The sequence below is a fragment of the Panthera tigris genome, chromosome E1 (genome assembly GCF_018350195.1).
Source record: "Panthera tigris isolate Pti1 chromosome E1, P.tigris_Pti1_mat1.1, whole genome shotgun sequence".
Classification (NCBI taxonomy): domain Eukaryota; kingdom Metazoa; phylum Chordata; class Mammalia; order Carnivora; family Felidae; genus Panthera; species Panthera tigris.
Window position 1 is genome coordinate 58,781,299 of NC_056673.1, and position 21,920 is coordinate 58,803,218.

General features: G+C 55.5%; 1 protein-coding gene across 2 annotated transcripts in view; it reads left to right on the forward strand.

The window, feature by feature from the left end:
* The window catches only part of CCDC40 (coiled-coil domain containing 40), a 42,476-nt gene that overhangs the window by 9,392 nt on the left and 11,164 nt on the right, over window positions 1-21,920 (forward strand). For both annotated transcript variants that reach the window (XM_042966776.1, XM_042966777.1), the window contains exons 5-13: window positions 771-946; window positions 1,781-1,864; window positions 1,955-2,174; window positions 9,607-9,764; window positions 9,960-10,082; window positions 13,048-13,169; window positions 17,427-17,670; window positions 17,750-17,932; window positions 20,994-21,239. In XM_042966776.1, coding sequence (XP_042822710.1) covers window positions 771-946; window positions 1,781-1,864; window positions 1,955-2,174; window positions 9,607-9,764; window positions 9,960-10,082; window positions 13,048-13,169; window positions 17,427-17,670; window positions 17,750-17,932; window positions 20,994-21,239 — 1,556 coding nt within the window. The remainder of the gene's footprint in view (window positions 1-770; window positions 947-1,780; window positions 1,865-1,954; window positions 2,175-9,606; window positions 9,765-9,959; window positions 10,083-13,047; window positions 13,170-17,426; window positions 17,671-17,749; window positions 17,933-20,993; window positions 21,240-21,920) is intronic.

Consider the following 21,920-nt stretch of genomic DNA (forward strand, 5'->3'; position numbering starts at 1 on the left):
AGCCCTGTATCACCCCACAAGTGACCCAAAGATAGCTCACATCTGAACGAGTTAAAAACAGAACAGGATCTCTCTGGCTCAGGTGGATAGGGAAGCTGGAAGTCGAGCCTCACAGATATTTCATTTCTTGTCAATCTTGTCAGCCGTTTCCCATCAAAAACAAAACAAAACAATGTAGTCCCTCAGTAAGGAGCCAACTGTCACCCAATATTCCCTATCTGTGTCTAGAAAAGTATCTACAAAACATCTTTCCTTCTTGGAATATATTAAAGGTAATATACATTACCTTTTTAAAATTTTTACCTTCTTTACAATTTTTTTGAGTGAGAGATAGCAAGCAGGGCAGGGGCAGAGAGGGAGACAGAATCCCAAGCAGGCTCTGTGTTGTCAGCACAGAGCCCAACGCGGGGCTCGAGCTCACAGATCGTGAGATCGTGACCTGAGCCGAAATCAAGAGTCAGATGCTTGACGGGCTGAGCCACCCAGGCGCCCCTACATTACCTTTAAAATGTGATCCTTTCATGCGCGCGCTCTCAAAACTAAAAATAAATAAAGTGTGATCCTTTTTATGGATCATGTAAATCGACACATAGAAGATTCACGAACAGAAGACCCTGGAAGCAGCGCTTCTGAGCCCCAACCCCCTGGACGTTTGTCTCTCTTTTCCACCGTGTTGCACGCGGTTGGAAATCAGCCTCGCCTGATGGCGTCTGCAAGTGGCCTCGTTAAGCACCGTACTAGCCCCTCAACAGGGCTTGCTGTCCCCCCAGCTGTCCCCCCTGAGGAGCCTGATGCCGAGCCCGAGGGAGAGGCCGTGCCCGCCTTCCTGGACCAGATCCAGCAGCTAAGCCCTCCCAAGGAGGAGACTGTAGACGGAACAGAGTCCGAGGGCAGCGACGAGGCGGAGGAAGACAGAGCCCCTCTGGTGGTTCTGGACCCAGACCACGTAAGGACATGCTCCCAGGCCTTGCTGGCGCCCTGCACACACGGAGAGCTCCCCACGCCCCACCCCAGCCCCGCGCGCCCCTCACCCTCTCGGCAGTTTGTCTGCACGGTTTGGGCCGCTGCTCTGTGAGGCGTCTTCTCCTGTCTTGCCAAGTCTCAACCTTGGCACTGCTGACATTGGGACCGGGTCACTCTCTGGGGGCGGGGGGGTGGGGGGACTGTCGGACACAGCATCCCTGGCTCCAGGCGCTGGATGCCAACAGCGCCCCTGCCCCTTAGCCGTGACAGCCAGAAATGTCTCCAGATACTGCTGGACGTCGGGTGGGGGCACGGTCACCCCCACTCAGAGCCACCGCTGGCAGCGAACCTACCAGGTTATGAGCTCCCTGGCCGCCCCCTCTGGCGAGCGGGGAAGGCAGATCTTGACCGGCCGAGCCCATTTGGATGGTCGAGGTGCCCACCACCCCACCCCCCCCCCCCCACACCAGGAGAGGATCGGCATTTGCTCTGGGAAAAGGGGCTCCGTGCTCATTCAGCGCTGGCGACCCAGGTCCATCACCCGTCTCATCTCCAGGGAAGTGGGGGAGGGGGGTTCCAGGACCACCACCCCAGCTCACCCAGGCCTTCCCCCAAAATAATGCGCTCAAGCCTTCAGTGCCTGGGACAGGGCCATGAGTGCCTTTAATCTGTGGCTGGCAGAGTAGGTCTCCGGGCAGAAGCGGGGAGCACCCGGCGTGGAAGTCCTTTCTGTGCCCCCAGGGAGACCTCTGGCGACCTAGGCTGTGCCCTGCATAGGCCAGGAGAGTGACCCCGGCCGGCTTCTCTGTCGTTTTAGCCCCTGATGGTAAGGTTCCAGGCTGCCCTGAAGAACTATCTCAACCGACAGATAGAGAAGCTGAAACTGGAACTTCTAGAGCTGGTGCGTATCTGTCCAGCCACCCCCCCCCCCCCCCGCCGCCGCCCGCCTGTGCGCCTCCGTCCGTTGACGCAGCCCCTCTCTCTGCGGCAGGGCGCGGCCACCAAGCAAAGCCGGGTCCAGCGGCAGGAGCTGGGGGTGCATCTGTACGGGGTCCAGCAGCACCTGGCCCGCCTGCAGATGCAGCTGGAGAAGAGCCACGACCGGCACTCGATGGCCGCCTGCGCCAGGCGACAGAAGGAGGAGGAGCTGCGGGCCGCGCGCCAGCTCTACGCCCAGACCTGCCAGAACGCCAACGGCGAGCGCAAGAAGCGTAAGGCGGGGCGTCCCCGCGTGCTGTCACGTCCCCGTGCGCCTGCGCGACCCCGAGGGTGTCCCCGCGTGCTGTCACGTCCCTGTGCGCCTGCGCGACCCCGAGGGTGTCCCCGAGTGCCGTCATGACCCAGTGGGGCGTCCCCGCGTGCTGTCACGTCCCCGTGCGCCTGCGCGACCCCGAGGGTGTCCACACGTGCTGTCACGTCCCTGTGCGCCTGCGCGACCCCGAGGGTGTCCCCGCGTGCTGTCACGTCCCTGTGCGCCTGCGCGACCCCGAGGGTGTCCCCGAGTGCCGTCATGACCCAGTGGGGCATCCCCGCCTGCTGTCACGTCTCTGTGCGCCTGCGCGACCCCGAGGGTGTCCACACGTGCTGTCACGTCCCTGTGCGCCTGCGCGACCCCGAGGGTGTCCCCGCGTGCTGTCACGTCCCTGTGTGCCTGCGCGACCCCGAGGGTGTCCCCCGAGTGCCGTCATGACCCAGTGGGGCGTCGCCACGGGCTGTCACGTCCCCATGGGGAGGTGCCACACACCATCTCATCCCCCAAAGGCTCCCTGGGATCGCAGGGAGAAAAAGCAAGATGTGGTCCTATCCTAGGGGGCTTCCCAGGCTTTTTAGGGAGGGAAGTCATCTGCGTCTTCAAAGGCCCCTCATGAGGTGAAGCAGCAAACAGCGAAAGGGGACAGGGTCAAAGCTGAAGAGGCACGTGGGTCCTCGGGGCTTGGCAGGCTTTAAATAAGTGGGAAGGAATGGGTGAGGCCCAGTCTGGAGCCCAGGGGCTTGAACAAGCCGGGGCCCATGGCCCAGGGGACAGGGCAGAACCCAGGGAGGCTTTGGACCAGATGAGGCAATAGGGTTTTTCCTAGTAAAACAGCCCCCACCCCGCCCCCACCCTGCTCAGAGCCAGGTCGTCGGCCTCCCTGAACGGCCGCTCGCTCGCTCGCTCGCTCTGCTGTGATTAGTTCAGCCTGGGGGCTTTTTCATGTTTCCAAGTTTCTTCATCAACTCTATGATCATTGCAATGGGGAATGTTTTAGACCCTGAGAAACGCAGAAGTTTCTGGATTGACAGAGTCGGGGTAAATGCTCATTTATCAAGCACCCTCCCCGATCACCACCAAATTAACAGAAAATACCGAAAAGAGAAGAAGGCGAAATTCATGCGGTAACAATAAAGAGTCGCACCCTCCAGGTGGGGTAGAATGTAGGGCCCCCCACCCCCTCCACACCAGGACCCCTCAGGGGAGGCTCAGGGTGTGGACAGGCTTCCGGAGAGATACAGTAATCTCTTGGACTTCGTGTCCTTCCTGGAGGTCACCGGACACAGGAAGGGAAGCTGTCCAACCAGGTATGGATTCCAGAAACGTTACGGTTTCTCCTTCCGGAACACGAGGGGATTCGGGTGGTGGTCCCGGCCCTGCCGATGGGGCAGACCCGTCCCAGGCACAGGGTCAACAACAAAAATGAAAGAGGACTGAGCACGTTCCAGTGGGTACTCCGCCCGAGATCTTAGAGGTCGTCACATCAGTAAAGCAAAAGCACAAAGGATGAGGGAAAAGGCTACTTGGAAATAAAAAATATAACCATCATCCAAAACCAAAACAAAATAAAAGTCTCTAAACAGACAAGTCAATACCGCTAAAAACCGAACTTGTAAACTAAGAGGCCAGTTTGAGGAATTCTTCCCCGAATTCAGAGCAAAAACCCCAAGCAAAGTGATGGACGTTTTGAGAAGGAAATAAAAGCCACGGCTGTTAGATCTGGGACGGTCAACGTCCATCAGACAGAAATTCCAGGAGATCAGGGGCATTAACCGACAACGTCAGGGGAGAATATCTGCGTGAGTTCCGGAAAGCTATGTCTTCAAATATGAAGACTCACAGAGGGCCGGACAGCTGGAGGAAAAAATAAACGTGCCTGGACACAGCTGGTGACATTTTTAAATTCCAAAGGCAAAGGAAAAAATGCTATCGGCTTACGGGCAGGACAAAAGCAGGCTCCGGCAGGCGGGGAGGACCCTCTGCCCCTTGCAGGAGCCCAGGGGACTCAGAGCCACTGGGACCCAGCCCAGCCCACAGCTCCGACGCGGTAGTTAGTTCCACGAAGGGCCAGGACCTTTTGTTTCTTGTCTTTTTTTTTTTTTTTTTGTCTTTTTTTTAAAGGCTTCCGGTGATTCTGACGTGCAGTCAGGGCTGAGAATCACAGATGTCAAATGTAAACGACAAGGTAGCAATGCTCAGAAGGGAAGGGAAGGGGACCAGAAAAGTCCTGTCCACACTCTCACGTCAAGAGATCACAGACTACTTGGGTCACGGATGGCAAAGAACCCATGAATCACACTTGTGGCTGTAGGGGGAAGCCCTTGGATAAAACCCGTGACCTTGCATCGTTTCATTTAGCTTTTCATTAACAACACCGAATTTAGTTTTATTTATTTATTTTTTAACGTTTTATTTATTTTTGAGACAGAGAGAGACAGAGCATGAACGGGGGAGGGGCAGAGAGAGAGGGAGACACAGAATCGGAAGCAGGCTCCAGGCTCTGAGCTGTCAGCACAGAGCCCGACACGGGGCTCGAACTCACGGACAGTGAGATCGTGACCTGAGCCAAAGTCGGACGCTTAACCGACCGAGCCACCCAGGCGCCCCAACAACACCGAATTTAAAACACTCTACTTCCAAAGGCTTAAAAAGGGCAAATTAACCAAAAGAAGTAGGAAGGGGAAGTTAACAAAATAAAATGGCAGAAGCTGATTTTAAAAAAATGAGCTGGTCTGATAGATAAAAATACTTAGTTGGGTTTTTTTTTTTTAACATTCATTTTTGAGAGACAGAGAGATAGAGCACGAGCAGGGGAAGAGCAGAGAGAGGGAGACACAGAATCGGAAGCAGGCTCCAGGCTCCGAGCCGCCAGCACAGAGCCCGACACGGGGCTCAAACTCACAAACTGCGAGATCATGACCTGAGCTGAAGTCAGATGCTCAACCGACTGAGCCACCCAGGTGCCCCCAAAATACTTGGTTTTTGAAATGACCAACTGATTGAATAAACTTCTGACACGCTCAACAAACAGAAAGGGTGTGACACAATTAGCGACACTGAGAATGAGGACAATTCAGAGGCATCATTGTTTTTTATTTCAAGAAGCCCACACACCGTACTGAGCTCATCATCGAAGAAACTGAAAACGTTATCCAACATCTATTTTCCCTAAAAGCACCAGTTTGTCGTCAAAGACGTTATGGAAAAGTCCTACTAACCCGAAAGGAACGGACACCCTCCCATGTTGTCCAGCCCTCCAGAGGGTGGGAAATGTGGGAATCTTCCCAGGCTCGCTTTACAAAGCTCAGAATAACCCCCACTGCCAACGTGATAGCCACAAACACAGAAAAGGACCAAGCAGTCTCACCTTCGAGGTATGAAAACCTAAGTACGATGGTGGCAAATTGCATCCGGCCACAAATTAAAAGAAAAATATCTCGTAGTCAGGAAGGGCTTCCTCCTGGAACTCAGAAGGAATTCGTTTCATTTGAAATGAAGAAATCTACTAACCTAATGCATTATACTAGTGAGATAAAGGAGAGGGGAAAGAAAAATCTTCTGGGTGGGTACAGAACGGGCGCTTGTTCAAACCCATCGGCCATCCTAAACTAGGGTAGAAGGAAAGTCCTTTGTACCTATTTTCAACAGCAAACAAGAAAACCACACTGAGTGACAACACCAGGGAAGTTACAGCTCCCGTCGGGAAGGAGCTGGAAGCTGCCAGCGCCCCGTGGGCCTCGCCTCAGAGGCTCCAGCAGGCAAAACAAATGAGATATGGATTTGGGATGGGAAATTCTCATTCTCTACCAATCATATGATTGTTTATCCAGAAGATTCCGGATTGTTGATTAAAACACACACACACACACACACACACACACAGTGATAGAAACAGTAAGAAATCCATAAACTAGCTGAATGCCCGATCTAGCATTTTCTCCTATACCCGTAATATCCCGTCAACAACTAATTTTTTTTTAAATCTTATCCACAATGGTTGTAACAACCATAAAATACTTAGAATAAATCTAACAAGGAGTGAGTGAGCCTATCCAGAGAAAACCAGTAAAATTTCACTGAAGGACATAAAACAGATTTCCATAAACAAAGCTCTCCCGTGTCATTGGAAGGAAAGCCACACAATATAGAAGGGTCACTTCTGTGACCCTTGATTATTTTCAAGAAGTAATAACTCAAAATCCAAGGGCTCTGGGACACGAAGTCCTGCAGCCTCCCCCCTCCCCCTCCACGGGGGCACCCGGCGTCACTGGTCCTTGTATGTTTTTCTAAGGCTGTTTTGGGGTTTAAAAGCAAAGTGAGTTACCAGGATTTTTTTTTTTTTTTTTTAGTAAGTATGTGCGGGGCACCTGGGTGGCTCAAGTCAGTTGAACGTCTGACTTCGGCTCAGGTCATGATCTCTGTTTCTCTCTCTCTCTCTCTCAAAAATAAATAAATAACATTTTTTAAGAAAGTATGCACACGTTATGCCCACCGCTCTGTCTCTTGCTTTCTTCTCGTATCAATGTATGCTGGAGGTTATTCCATATCAAGACATAAAAAGCTCTCCATTCTCCACGAACTGATTTTAAAGTTTACTTGGGAGACTCAACGCGCAAGAATACCCAAGAACGTTTTGACAAGGAAAGATAATGAAGGAAAATTGTCCCATCAGGTATCGACACTCGCTGTCAATCTACGGCCGTAAACACGGAACGGCGCGGAAGGAAACACGGGCACACAGATCGATGGTGCGGAGCAGAATGGCAGGGAACGCGCCTGGGAATTTAGCTAATTTACCGCAAATTACAGAAACGCACAGATTGCGTTTTTAAGCCCCTAGCATATGTTTTGATTACTCGGTCCTCTGAAAATAAATACCCAGGCGCCTATTTCACCCCATACAAAAAGCAAGGTCAGCTGCGGTAAATATTTAAGAACATCACAGAAGCATTAGAAGAATATGTGGGATCGTTTTTAAACACCGTCTCGGGGTGAGGCAGGCCTCCGCAAGCGTGACGTGAGGCGCTGAGGCCGGAGGGGAGGAGCTCAGCACTTTTGCTTACACGGAAACTTAAAACTTACCAAGAGGGGTTGACGGAGTTGAAAGACAAGCACAAAATGGGGAGGAACCCCGTTCGAGCACCTGCGACAACATCCACGTCTTCGGTGTTAGTTTCCCGCCGCTGAGAAACAGCTTCTCACCATTTCGGGGCTTAAAACCAGCCCGTGGATCCGTGCGCGCACGCTGCCGGAGCTCAGAGGTCTGGCGCGGCTGGGCGGGCCCCCTGCTTGGCCATCACGAGGCCGAGGCCCGGTGCAGGCGGGAAGACCCGGGAAAATCCGACTCCAGGCTCATTCGTGTCGTTGGCAGAATGCAGCTCCTTGCAGCCGTAGGACTGAGGGGTGCTGCTCCCCGGTTGTGAGCAGGGATGGCTTTCAGCTGCTGGAGGCCGCCCACATCCCTCGCCATGTGGCCCCTTTCCTCTGTGAGCCAACTTTGGAGAATTCCCCTCTCGTTGGGTCCCGTTCATCCTGCAAACCTCCCCCACCCCCACCCCGACTTCCTCTTTGGCCACCAGTTGGACACAACTCGCTGCTTTTGAAGGGCTCGCCTGCTTAGGCCTGGCCCACCCGGTCATTTCCCTTTCGACAGGTAACGCAATGCCATCGCAAGAGCCGCACCCGAGGGCAAAGGCCAGGGGAGCCATTTTCAAGTTCTGCCCACCCGGCCTTTAATGCATCTAGAGTTCTTAGAAGCCGACCAACATCCCAGTAGCAGTGTGGCCGGGGACATGAGCAGGCAAATTGGAGAAGGGACAGACCTGGCCATGAAGACGGTGAAACTCGGTTCAACTCCACCGATGTCACGAGAACGCACATTTAAATGGGGATTGGAAATACTGGCTTGTAGTTACTCGGGCAGCTAAGAAGGAAAGCACGGTTGGACTCGTGCTCTTAAGGAAGGTTCCGCACACGCTCTCTCATGTTTCAGGCGAGGGTGAATCGGTCAGCTCGGGCGGCTGTAACCCAGTGCCACGGAGGCCGGAAGTCGGCGATCTGGGTGTGGGCAGCGCTGGGTCCTCCCGAGGACTCTCTCCAGGCTTGTGGCCACCTCCTTCTCCCCGTGTCCTCCCCTGGTCGTTCCTCTGTGCACCTGTGTCCTGATCTCTGCTCCCCATAAGGACACCAGCCATCAGGGGTTAGGGCCACTCGTATGACCTCTTTGTATGTCAATGATCTCTCCAAGACATCTCTCCAAGCGCAGTCTCCCCCTGCCCCGGCCTGCCCTGGTGACCCCACTTCTGCAACGCCTCCTCCGTCTGTTCCTGCTTCCTCCCCCACTCCCACTCCCGCCCCCCGTCATCCCTACCCACACAGGAGCCAGAGAATCCCCCAGCGCCGGAATTTTTACAGTCCTCTTGGATGCAAAAGAATGTCTTTCAAGGTTAAGCTACACCCTTGAAGGACACCTGCCCTAACTCGCTACTCACCCAGCCACCGTGGGATCTATAAATCAGTCCTGGGCGAGGATCCACCCCTTAGAACGGAACGTTCTATCCAAGTGGGCAGACTAGGGCTGATCGAGGGTTAGCTGCCTAAATGAGCTGGTGTTCTGGCTTTAGAAATCAGGCTCCTGTGAGTTTAGTTAAAAGTAGTCCATTCCTCGGGGTTTGGGAGTGGCAAGTGCGGCCTGGCCGGGCCTGGCCGTGGAGGACAGCCTTGGTGCTCCGGCCTGCGGCCCCAACATAGCCACCGCAGTCTGGGGGCTCCCACAGAGCTGAGCCCCACTTAGGCCGGCTTCCTCCCGGGGTGTAGGGCTCTACCTAAGACTGGCAACCTCTAAGCAGTAAAAAACAAGACAAAACAAAACTCTGTAAAATTCACACGAGGCCTCACAGCCTGACACACTATCAGCAGATCCTTAGACGCAGGGAGGGCCTCTAATACTTGGTGGGCAGCGGGCGGCTTGTTGTGATTCGTGGTTACAGATCACATGTGGTTTTGTCTCTCCAACTGGACTGTAAGTCTGGGTCTTTGTTTTTTGTTCTGTTTTAACGTTTATTTATTTTTGAGAGATAGAAGGAGACAGAGCGTGAGCAGGGGAGGGGCAGAGAGAGAGGGAGACACAGAATCCCAAGCAGGCTCCAGGCTCCGAGCCGTCAGCACGGAGCCCGACGCGGGGCTCGAACTCACGAACCTCGAGATCGTGACCTGAGCCGAAGTCGGACGCTCGACCGACGGAGCCCCCCCAGGCGCCCCGAAGGTCTCCGTGGTTTAGAGGCAGGTTCCCAGGCTCGGTTCACAACCGTGGGAGGGGGCCCTTCCGGGGCTGCGGGCCCAGACGGCGCGTGCGCGGTGCCCAAGCAGCCCTCCCCCTCTTCTTCCCGCAGTGGCGGCTCTGCAGGCCGAGCTGGAGGGCCTGGCTCTGCACCTCTTCTACCTGCAGAACATAGACCAGGACGTGCGTGACGACATCCGCGTGATGAAGCGGGTGGTGAAGAAGTCAGAAGTGGAGCGGACGCGGGCCGAGTTGGAGAAGAAGCAGCAGGTGTTTTGCACGCTCGCTGCAGCGACCAAACCTTTGATTTTCCAAAAGGCCCTTAGCTCTGCCTCTTGCGTGAATGCCGTGGCCCTGGGAGGCTGTGGCCGGCCGGAAGTGAGGGGGGGGTGGTGGTGCAGGGAGTCACTGACTTGGGTCGGGGGCTTCTGGAGAATTCTCTCTGAGGTGCCTGTCGTTTCCCAGGACCTTCACGTGGACCAGCTCACCACCAAAGCCAACCAGCTGGAAGAACAAATCGCCCTGTTGGAGGCTCAGAGTTGCGCCCAGGCCGAGGACACCCGGGCTCTCAGGAAAGCAGTGAGCGAGGTAGGACCGTCACCCCAGCGCTCAGCTGTGGAAGCACCCACTTAGCGCCCACCGCACGGTGCCCGCCCGGGGCCGGTGCCCGCTTAGCCCGCAGGCTCCCTGCCCAGCCCTGTGTCTCCCTAAGCGTCCCAGCATCCTGCTGACCCGTGGCGGGAGGGAGGGAGGGACTCGGTGGGGCACCACATTCAGAAGCCAACACTAGGAACCAACGTTGCTGTGTCTTTTTTTTTTTTTTAATTTGTTTTAACATTTATTCATTTTTGGGAATGAGAGACAGAGCATGAGCGGGGGAGGGGCAGAGAGAGAGGGAGACACAGAATCCGAAACGGGCTCCAGGCTCCGAGCCGTCAGCACAGAGCCCGACGCGGGGCTCGAACTCACGGACTGTGAGATCACGACCTGAGCCGAAGTCAGATGCTCAACCGAATGAGCCAGCCAGGTACCCGTGTCTTTTTTTTTTTTTTTTTTTTTAATCCGTGAATCGCCATCTGCACTCATGTGTGCAAGAACAACAGAAAGGAAACAAACCACTTTACTGGAGGGAAAAAAAAAGGGCTTGAACAAGTGGACAGACATACCTGGGCCCGTAAGGGAAAGCGGTCGGTGCTCCCCAGCCTGTGAATCTAGAATGTGTTCTGATCAGAATCTCAGGGGGGGGGGGGGGGAAAAAAGCAGTTGTATAGTTAGCAGAGAGGTTCTTAGGTTTATCTGAAGAATAAACTCAGGACTAGGCGGGAATCGTTTGGGAAGGGAGATTCAGGAAGGGGGACCAGTAATCCGTCTGCCCTGAACTGAGGGCTTCTGGGGCCGGTCACCCTTGCGTTGTCCTACCACATATCACCAGTTATAGAGCCCTGGAGGGTAAAATACTGTGTTCCTGGGGATGAGGAGAGACAAGCAGGCCATGGTAGCCTACGAGAGAGCCCAGAAGTAAGCAAACATTTGTGTAAAACTTGAGTAGATTATAAATCAGTAGAGAACAAGCGAATCAGGGACAACGGGGTAGGGACATTTGGTTAATCATTTGGGGAACAATTAAATCTTTTCCTCATACCAGACACTGAAGTAAATTCCAGATGGGATCAGGAATGTAAATGGGGGGAAATGCACTGGAAGAAAATAAAAGAAAAATGTCTTTTAGATCCTGAGTTGGGGCGGCCTTTCTAACTAACGGAGCAGGTGGGGAGGGCAGGGCACACCCACCATAGCGTCTGTGGACCTCGGGCACCAGCCTCACGGAAAGGCGGGAGCCACGCCCGGGAGACACAGGCTTTCACTGACGAATAAGTCTGGGGCAGAAAGAGAGGGTTTTTCTTTTCTTTTTTTTTTTTAACATTTATTTATTTTTGAAAGAGAGACAGAGACAGAGCATAAATGGGGGTGGGTCAGAGAGAGAGGGAGACACAGAATCCGAAGCAGGCTCCAAGCTCCAAGCTGTCAGCACAGAGACCGACGCGGGGCTCGAACCCACGAACCGTGAGATCACGACCTGAGCCGAAGTCGGACGCTCAACCGACTGAGCCACCCAGGCGTCCCTAGATCTTGAAAATCAGTAAGAAATGCCCTGTGCCTGATTCCACTATGTGGTGTTTGTGGACATATATACACGATGCTGTGACTTCCTCTCATGAATTTTGGTGCCTTCGGCCCCTCTCTTCTGGGTGTGTAGCCCCAGCCAGGCAGGGCCGCCCCGAGTTCTGTGTACCCTGCCTTCCTGCCCCTGGAACAGCATGTGGCCCACAGCAGGTGCATCACAGACATTCGTGAATGAACGGATGAGGGACCAATGATGGAAAGGACCCGACAGGGAGTTCTGCCAGGCTCACCAGGATGAACCAGAGAGGAGGGGAGTGTTCCTCCCAGGCTGGCAGTGAAAACACACGTGGGTCTTTATCAAGATCTCCATTCAGGGCACTTGGGTGGCTCAGTCAGTTGAGCGTCTGACTTCAGCTCAGGTCGTGATCTTGTGGGTCATGAGTTCGAGCCCCGCGTCGGGCTCTGTGCTGACGGCTCAGAGCCTGGAGCCTGCTTCCAATCCTGCGTCTCCCTCTCTCTGCCCTTCCCCTGCTCTGTCTCTCTCTCTCAAAAATAAATAAACATCAAACATTTTTTTTTTAAAAAAGATCTTTATTCAAGGACAGCTTTGTAACACACATGGGGAAAGATGCTCCCCTACCCCCGCCCCAGCCCTAAAACTCCCCTACCCCCTCCCAAAATATCACCGGGGCTTCGCTCCAAGGAAAGTGCTGAAGACGCACGCAAGTAGAAATTGTGTAGATTTAAAAACTCCACAAGCAAAATGAATGGCGGGGGCAGGGGCAGGGAGGGTGGGCATCGGGTTCAAGAGTCACCATATGTCCGTGCAGCGGAAGCCTGTCCGACAACCAAATACCTGCTGACACGAAAGCCCGTGCACAGCATGCTGATTTTTAGTTCCGGGTTACAAAACGTAGAGAACGTGACCGCACACACCCACACCCGCGTGCACACACACAGACACACACGTGCACACATGCACACAGACCCATCAGGGCCTGATGGACGCCCCCACCCAGCCGCCAGGTCGTTCTCCACAGTGCGGGCTCTTACGGGAAGGGCTGTCGGGCCCCGAGGCTCCGTCTGTGGACTGGAGTCATCGTGAGAACCAGCGACCCCCCCCCCCCACATCCGCATTCTCGACGGGGTGGGCGTCAGTCACTGCCCTCCACCCGCCTTCTCCCCCTCCTCGATCCCCTGGCTCTGAGCACCTCGCGGCCCTGGGTCAGGGCTCGGGTGGGTGCTCATGCGTCTTTAGAGCCGTATTTATGTTCACGTTCGTCCTTTCACTGGTGCGCGATAGGAAAAGCACGAGTCACATACGGGAAAGGAGGCGGTTCCGGCCTTTGGGGCCCTTGCACACTCCCGTGGGGCCTCCGGCATAACGAGGTTCGGCCAACGTCCGCGTCACCCTGACTGTCCCCCGCAGGCCTGCACGGAGATAGACGCCATCCACGTGGAGAAAAGGCACATCGTGCAGCAGTGGGCTGCCTGCCTGGTGGGCATGAAGCACCGGGACGAGGCGCACAGGACCATCCGGGAGGCGCTCAGGTACGCGCACCCCTGGGAGGGCCGCTGGCCGCCCTGCAGGGGGCCGGGGCTCGGGGCTCGGGGCCACAGGCGGGTGCGCCCTTCGCCTGCTGGCCTTGGACAGGGTCAGGAGGCAGGGTCAGACGTGGGATCCAGAGCAAAGCAATCTCACGGTGCTTTTCGTGTGTGACGGGCCCCACGCTCAGCTTGGGCTGGCGTGGGCCCACAGACCCTGGAGGGGGCTTTGTCATCACCCAGATTTGCCAGAAGAGGAGGGTGTGGTGGAAGGCAGCGCTGTGTGAGCCTGACGTGGGCACTGCCACGGTGGCCCCAGTGGGCCTCCCTCGGGCCTGGGGTTCGGCAAGCAGCACCCCATCACTGCCAAGGATAACCAGGGCCACAGAGCAACGACAGAGAGCATCCACTAAAAACGCGTCCCCGGAGGGGCGCCTGGTGGCTCAGTCAGTCAGGGGTCTGAGCCTTGATCTCAGCTCAGGTCTTGATCTCAGGGGTCGTGAGTTCAGGCCCTGTGGGGGGCTCTGCGCTGGGTGTGGAGTGTGGAGCCTGCTTAAAGAAGGAAAAATGGGGCGCCTGGGTGGCTCAGTCGGTTAAGCGTCCAACTTTGGCTCGGATCACGATCTCGCGGTCCATGAGTTCGAGCCCCGTGTCGGGCTCTGTGCTGACAGCTCGGAGCCTGGAGCCTATTTCAGATTCTGTGTCTCCCTCTCTCTCTGACCCTCCCCCGTTCATGCTCTGTCTCTCTCTGTCTCAAAAATAAATAAACGTTAAAAAAATTTTTTTAAAAAAAAAAGAGAGAGAAAGAAAAATGTGTCCCCGACAAAGGGGCATGGCGAGGCCTCTTGGGACCGCTCTAACGGCACCCTGGGTCCCGCCCCGCCCTCACACTAAGGGAGGCCGGATGACCAGCCCCCCCGAAGCTGGCCAAACACCCCATTGATCTGGACCTGGCAGCCCCGGGTGAGGCCCACATGTGACCTCTAGACCAGACAGGTCCCCACCACCCTGACACTCTCTAGACCATGACCAGCCATCGAATCTTTGCCATGTCGGTGACAAAGTCACGTCAAAAGTGGGTCCCAGCCGCGGGTGAACAATCATGATTGGGACTCTAGTAAACACTGAAAGTCACGTATTCAAAGGAAACATCTCAAAACAAGCAGAAACCACAGACCGTACTGTGTTTAAGCTCAGGGGGGCGGGGACACCCAAGAATTTACAGTCCCCAGGGGTGGGGGGGGCGGGGCCACACCCCATCCCCTGGTGCCCTGCTGGCAGCCTTGTCTAACTTCCCGATGGGACATGGAGGGGCGACCTGGCACAGAGCCCCTCCCCCTGGGGATGCTGGGATGTAGCTAGGGTGCCTCCAGACCCCCAAGCAGCTTCCCTGGGAACCCTGATGGATGGGGCCCGACGCCGGGGCCGTGCAGTAACCTCCACCAGTGTCTGTACCCCAGTATTTTCTGTCGGTATCCGTTCGTCTAGGAAGTTATCAAAGCGATCGGTTATCAAGGATCAGTGATCACGTCATAGGAAATTTGAAAACCACAGAAAAAGGTTTCCAAGAGCGCCGTCTTTTTCCCTCTGGTGACCACGACAATTTATTAGCATTTTGGGCACGCCCGGGCATCTCTTCTCCCGTGCCCGTGACTTACCACGTGTTCAGACGTCTGTCACGCAGTTTGTGACTGTGCCTTTTTAAACTGGACGTCTGCTTTTATTGTCAGATGTAATAGGCATTTGTAAGGCTGCTACTTCCTAAAAAAGAAAACGAGTAGGTTTTCCGTTTTAAGCCGGGTTTGCGGAGGCTAATTTATGTACACGCTTCTTATGCGGAAGGGTTCTCCCTCTTCAGCGCACAGCTTTGCGAGTTTTTCGGCAAATGGACCGAGGCCAGTGCCCCCATACCCCCACCTCCCCCCCGAGTCAGCATCCTCTCTGCACCTCCCGCCCCCAGCGGACACTGACCTGCCTTCTGTCCCCTGCGGCCCTGTCCTTCCCAAGATGTCCCATAAATGGAACCCCACAGTGTGCACATTTTGTCGTCCGGCTTCCTCCACACAGCACGCCACTGTGTTCCCCGGCTCCCCCCCCCCCCCGGTGGACTGCCCCATTGTTTCCAGTTTGGGGACATCGTGGGAAAAGCTACCGTGACAGTCGGTGCACGTCTGGGTGTGGACGCATATTTCCGTCTCTGCCGCGTGAATACCCAGGCACGGGATCGCTGGCCAGTGCGAATTCGACTTTGTTACAAACTGCCCGTGTGTTTTCCGGTTTGGTTTCTTCCATTGTGCATTCCCTCCGGCAGGTGGGTGAGAGTCCCGGTTACCCGCGCCCCCCATTCTCACCAACGCTCGGTGTCGTCATTTTGATCGTAGCCATTACCAGGTTTACGTTTGCGTGTCTCTGATGACTTACTTGCCACCCACACGCCTTCTCTGGTGAAATGTCTTTTGCTTATTTTTCAGTTGAGCAGATTATCTTGTTCTTGACTTCTGAGGGTTCTTTGCATAATCTAGACACGAGTCCTCTCTCGGGTGTGTGCTTTGGAAGTATTTTCTCCCTGTCTGTGGCTCACCTGCTCCTTCTCCCGGCCATGGCTTTGGAAGAGCATAAATTTTGATGAAGCCCAATTAGTTAATTTGTTTTCAGAGCTCATGCTTTTTACGTCCCCTCGAAGAAATCTTTGCCTGACCCAGGGTCATGAGGATCCCCTCCTCCTGTCTTCTGCTCAGCTCTTCTGTGTGGCACATGACTGATTCCAAGTCAATGCCTGTCGTGGCATGAGACCCAAGCTCGGTCTGTTTGCACGTCTGTCTCCAGCGGTCCCAGCACCACTGCTGAAAAGACGGCTCTCTCCCCTTTGAAATAGTGTGTCATCTCAGTCACAAATCAACTGTGTGTGTGTGTGTGTGTGTGTGTGTGTGGTGTCGTCTCGATTTGTGGACTCCTGGTTCTGTTTCATTCAGTCTACTCTGTCCCTTCACCGACACCACATTGTCTTGGTGACTACAGCTTTATTATAGAAAGTCTTAAAATCAGATAGTGGGAATCCTCGTTCTTCTTTTACAAATTATTTTGGCAATTCGAGGTCTTGTGGATTGCCATATCAAGTTTAAAATTAGTTTGTCGATTTCTGGGAAAAAAATACACTTCCTGGGATTGGAATTGGAATTGCACTGAGTCTACGGATCTGTTCGGGGAGAACCGACACCTTAACAATATCGGATTTTCTGCCGAATAAACATGCCATCTCTCCCCGGTATTTTTTTAAAATGTGTACAGATGTGTATTGCTACACTGTTGAAATTAGGGGGGGAAAAGGCCAGAAAACTGGAAAGAGCCTAACTGTGTATCAGTGAGGATTCTTAAATTAGGGCCCCGTCATCATTTAGAATTCCATCTGGTCACTGAGAAGACTGAGGGATTTCCATGTGCACTGGTATTTAATATCTCTAAGACACAAGAAAATTAAGACAGAACGGGATCTACCAGGCTACTGTTTGTTTCTTAGACACAGACAAACATAATCCTATATAAGTATGAATAGATCTGGAAAAACATGTAAGAAATAGCTGGTTGCTTGGGGAAGAGAATTGGAGGCCTGGGGACAGATGTGAAGAAAAGACACGGAGGGCGTTACTCCGGTTCAAGGAGAAAGTACTTTCCGATTTTTGAATAAGAACTTTTTCAAGGGATAAGATGCCGTCAATGGACATCTCAGAACAAAGGGGGGAAAATGTCTCGCACGTAAACGAAAATTCCGCTTCTGTTTCCCGGCACCTGTGTTTGTGAATGGACGTTAATTGCGGGTATTTCCATGGCCAGTGTGTGGGGGGGAAACAGAAGAGTTCGGAGCGAGGCCCACCGGTGGCCTCCCAGCCACACCATGCACTGTGGCCGTGGGGCGAGCCAGTCCGGTGACCTGAGCTCCAGTGCTCACGTGTGTGACTCTGGAGCCGCGCACCCCCTTTCCAGGATGGCTCTCGGGCCTCGCGAGGGCAGGTGGACGAGGCCCCCGGACAACGCCAACCCCTCCCTCCCTTCTCCTGTACTCACTATCTCAGAAGAGTCTTAGCCTTAAACTCAAAAGTGGGCAGGGGCTCTGTGAATGCATCAGGGAGCAGTAGTCGACACTGGCTGCTATTTGCGGTTGGTTTCCCATTCGTCCCTCCCCATCGGGGGAGCCCCCCGTGAGCGGGCACCACCACACGCTTGGGCCCCTCTGATGCCCCAGCTTTGCTCTCTCGGTCCCGGCAGCGAGTGCCAGCACCAGATCGCGTCCATCGACGGTGAGATCGAGGCCTACAAGAAATCCATCGTGAAGGAGGAGGAGAAGAATGAGAAGCTGGCCGGCGTCCTGAACCGCACGGAGACGGAGGCCAGCCTGATGCAGAGGCTGACCACGCAGTGCCTGGCCAAGCAGCAAACCCTACAGAACGAGTTCAACACCTACCAGCTGGTGCTGCAGGACACCGAGGCCGCGCTGGGCAAGGCCCACGGGGTAGGACCGCATTCCCCACCCCGCAGGGCCGGTCCCCACGGCCTCCCCAACCGCGCCACCCCTGCGGCTTTCTTTCCAGGAGTACGCGACGGCCACGGGCGAACTGCAGACCGTCCACCAGACCATCCAGAACGAGCTGGAGGAGAAGAGGAGGACAGATGCCTCCGTCGCGGAGAAGCTGCAGGAACACATCACCTCCAACAAGATGACCAAGTGCTTCCACAAGCTCATCCTGAAGCTCCAGAAGGAGAAGACCAACCTGGTACGCCACCGCTCGCCCGCGGCCGTGCGGGACGGGCGCCTGGGCTGGCGGGCGGGGCGGCGGCTCTCAGAGGGAACAGATCGCACGCAGAGGAAGCAGGCCGAGCGAGGGGCCCTCGGCGTGTCCGTTCACTTTCCACTTGGTCCTAGTTCTAAAAGCAAGCATTTGGTGGTAGAAAAGCCTGGAAATAACCCCACCGTCCAGAGACGACCTCTTCTAGCGTTTTGGTATACTTCCTTCTGGAACTCCTTCCAAACACCCACGCTCGCACCCGCCACCCAGTACATGCATGCACAACGACACACGCAAACACACGTGCGTAGAAGCATCCCCACGCGCACACGAGCCGGCACGCCCGCACAGGCACACACGCTCGTGTGTGCCCACACGTGCACACACCTTGAACAACGGAGGACTCCGCGTGTCAGTTCTCAGTCCATTCTATTCCCATGTCGTCAGTTTTACTGAAAAGTGACGCAGAGAGACAAGTGCGCAGGTAAGAAGCGTAGGACTCCGCTGATCTTCTCACCGTGTGTATACAGAGTTTTATTTAGCTTCCAGGCCACGCGCAGCATACCATTTTCCGTGAAATATTCTCCAGAAACTTCCCTTTTTCCCTTCTGCACGACATCTCATCATATGAATGTGTAGGTTTTAAGTACTATAAACAACTCAGCACCGAACGGGCTTGCCCGACGGTTTTGTCCCACACTTCTGAGGACAGAGCGCTACAGCGGAAACCCCGGGTCAAAGGGTAGGGGGTGTCATCAGTGGGTGGGAGCCTCCAGAGCCTCTCCCCACCAGGCTTGGCCGTTGGGGCCCCGGGACCCCCTCCGACAAGGCCTCTCTCTTGTTCCAGGGGTCTTATTTTACTCTGAGCTGTGGTCACGGGTCCCTGTGTCCTTCAAAAAGCAATTCTATACTTAAATTGCTTCTCCTTTGACCCTTCCCGTGGCGTGGGCCCCCCGGGGACCCCCCGGAGGCTGCCTTGGCCTGCAGCAGGCCTAGGGCCCATCCCGGCAGACGGCCCGCCCCACGGCCCTCACTCAAGTCTCAGGAGGAGAGGTGACCCACTCAGCCTGCCTTACTCTCCAGCCCCTACCAGAAGGTTCCATCTGAGGGGCGGGAGATGAAGGGGACCGTGGGCCCCTCCTGGCCTGAGGCTAAGAGCATTAAGTCCCGCTCCCGCGCGATCCTGGCCTCTGCCTTCACTCTCTCCTCATACGAGAAACTTGGCAGGTGTCAGAGGATTGAATCTAAGTATTTATTACAATGAGCACAAGGTGGCTGGGGAGCCAGAGGCCGTGCCCCTAAATGTCGGCCATTGATGGGTTGATCGCCATTGCTGTCAGGTGGATACCGGCCAGGAGGAGGCCCGGCTGGTGGGGCTCACCTGTCCTTCTGGGAGGGCAGGGCTGCTGTCTCCCCGGCCGGCAGCCTAGGCACGCCACCCTCCCGGGCACCCGGGAGGAGGGCAGCTTGCTCCTGGCCTGGTTCCACCAAAGAAGTGGGGAGACGGGGCTCGGCTGGGTGTCCACAGGAGGTCCTGTCTGACGCCGGGGGCATTCCATTCATCCTTCCTCTGGGAAGTGGGGGCAAGGCTACCTGCTGGGAGCAAAACTAGGGGCCCCACGCTGTCCTGGAGAAGCTAAGGAGCATGGTGTGTGTGAAGCCAGCCTTCCTGCGAGGATGCAGGGGGGACAGTACTACCACCGATGACCAGCGGAGGGCAGTAAAGGGTCTTGGTCCCTCAACTGTCCATCGTGATTGCCCAAGAGTTCCAAGTCCTGCTCCTGAAAGGGGGTGTTTTTGCCAAACTGTTCAGAAAGCCCCCTGGGATCTGGAGCTGGGGCCCAGGGGGCGGACAGGCACGGGTCAACCAAGAGTCTACAAGTTAGTTCAGGAACAGTACTGACATCCCAGGAGAGGCCAGGGCGGTCTCAACACGAGTGAACGGTCCAGGAGCAGAGCCGGGGGAGTCCAGAGAGCCTGGCTCGTCCGGCTGGTGACCAGAAGGGGACTTAGGAATTGGAATCTCATAGGGCTGCAAGCTCGGAGGCAGAGTGGGAGGCGGGAGCCCCTGTGAAGACCAGGGCACCACAGATGGGTCTCGGCAAAGGAAGAGACCGGGGGCTTCGCCAGAGCTCAGAGGACGGGAGGGTTCGGGAGCATTTCCACGGGGACCTGGGTGACCGAGGTGCTGGAAGGTTCTGCCCCTGCTGGGCAGGCTCCGGCTTTAACACCGAGGAACGTTGGGTGTCCTGCCGAGTCACCCACAGTGGCCGGTCAGAGGGTGCACCTCAGAGGACGGGGAGTCGGCAGGGGACGGGGACAGGGAGAGAGCTGAGGATGTACATGGGCAGGAGTGGTGGGCACAGCCACGGTCCAGGGAAAAGACCCCATTTCCAAAGGGAGCCTGAGCGGCCGCGCCTGCTGCTATAAATATCCCTACAGTAAACTCTACGTCACCAGAGAGATGGAGGGAATCCTCCTGAGAGCCAACAAGAGAGGCAGGGGGAGCTGGTCAAGACCTTTCAGGACAGCGGGCGTGCCCTGCAGAGGCGCTCAGCCATGGGCTGCAGCTCCTGACCGATGACATGAGAACAGGGGCGCCTGGGTGGCTCCGTTGGTTGGGCGGCCGACTTCGGCTCAGGTCATGATCTCACAGTTCATGGGTTCGAGCCCCGCGTCGGACTCTGTGCTGACAGCTCGGAGCCTGGAGCCTGTTTCGGATTCTGTCTCCATCTCTCTGCCCCTCCCCCACTGTGCTCTGTGCCCCTCTCTCTCTCTCTCTCTCAAAAGTAAATAAACATTAAAAGACAATGACATGACGATAGAAGTCAAGCTTTAGCTAATTAAAAAGGAGCTTACAAATCTATGTGTCGAGTATGATCCTGTTTCTGGTTCTGGGGGTAAGGAAGGGGGCTTATATGTGAAGACTGGCAGGCAGGAAGGCTGGCCGTGTGGCAGGCGTTCAAGGAAATGACAGTCCGGCCAGCCCATCTGGAGCCCCCACCCAGGGGGGAGAGACGTTCAGACACGTTTCCTTTTGCTGATTCAGGTGACGCATCTCTCCAAAACTGACGGCAACGTTGCCCAGACCACCCTGGACATCACGAACACCAACTGCAGGCTGGACGCCCATCAGAAGACTCTGGCCGAGCTAGACAAGGAGGTGAAAAAAGTCAATGACCTCATCACCAACAGCGAGAACGAGATCTCCAGGCGCACGATCCTGATCGAGAGGAAGCAGGGCCTCATCAACTTTTTCAATAAGCAGCTGGAACAGATGGTCTCCGAGCTGGGGGTAAGACCTCGGGGCGGGAGAGGCCGCCCCTGCTCGGTGTCCGTGCCTGGCCGTCTCCGCAACTCCTTAGGTTCAGAATTGAGCCTTCCCCGCCCCTTTTACGGGTGAAATGCCATACCCACGGGGCACGACCCCAGTCAGGGGCCGTCCGCGGACCTCCTTCCGCCAAGGGCCCGACAGCGAACATTTCAGGCCAGGTGGTCGCTGCCGAAGCTACTCACCCCTGCTGTCCCGGCCGGCAAGGCAGGCGATTAAGTAAATGGATGTGCACAATTAAACCTTATTTATGGCCCCTGAAGTATGAATGCCATGTAACTCTCACCTGGCACACAATTTTCTTCTTTCTCGTCGTACAAAGACAGTGGGTGGGATCTGACCCTCGGACCGCTGCTCTGCGTGAGGGGGTCTGATGAGTTTGAGGCTTGAAGTGCTATCGGCCACCCAGGTATCCCCAGCCTGGGGCCCTAACTCCGGGCTTCCGGTCCGGGAGTAAGACAGGAGACCCCAAACACCAGGGAGCCTTCTCAAAGCTGCAACCCACACGGGTCCTAAGAGAGTACAGACCCCGACCCGTGACAGTCTGCTGGTAAAAGACAAGTTGATGGGGCGCCTGGGGGGCTCGGTCGGTTGAGCGCCCAACTTCGGCTCAGGTCACGATCTCACTGGTTCAAGCCCCGCGTC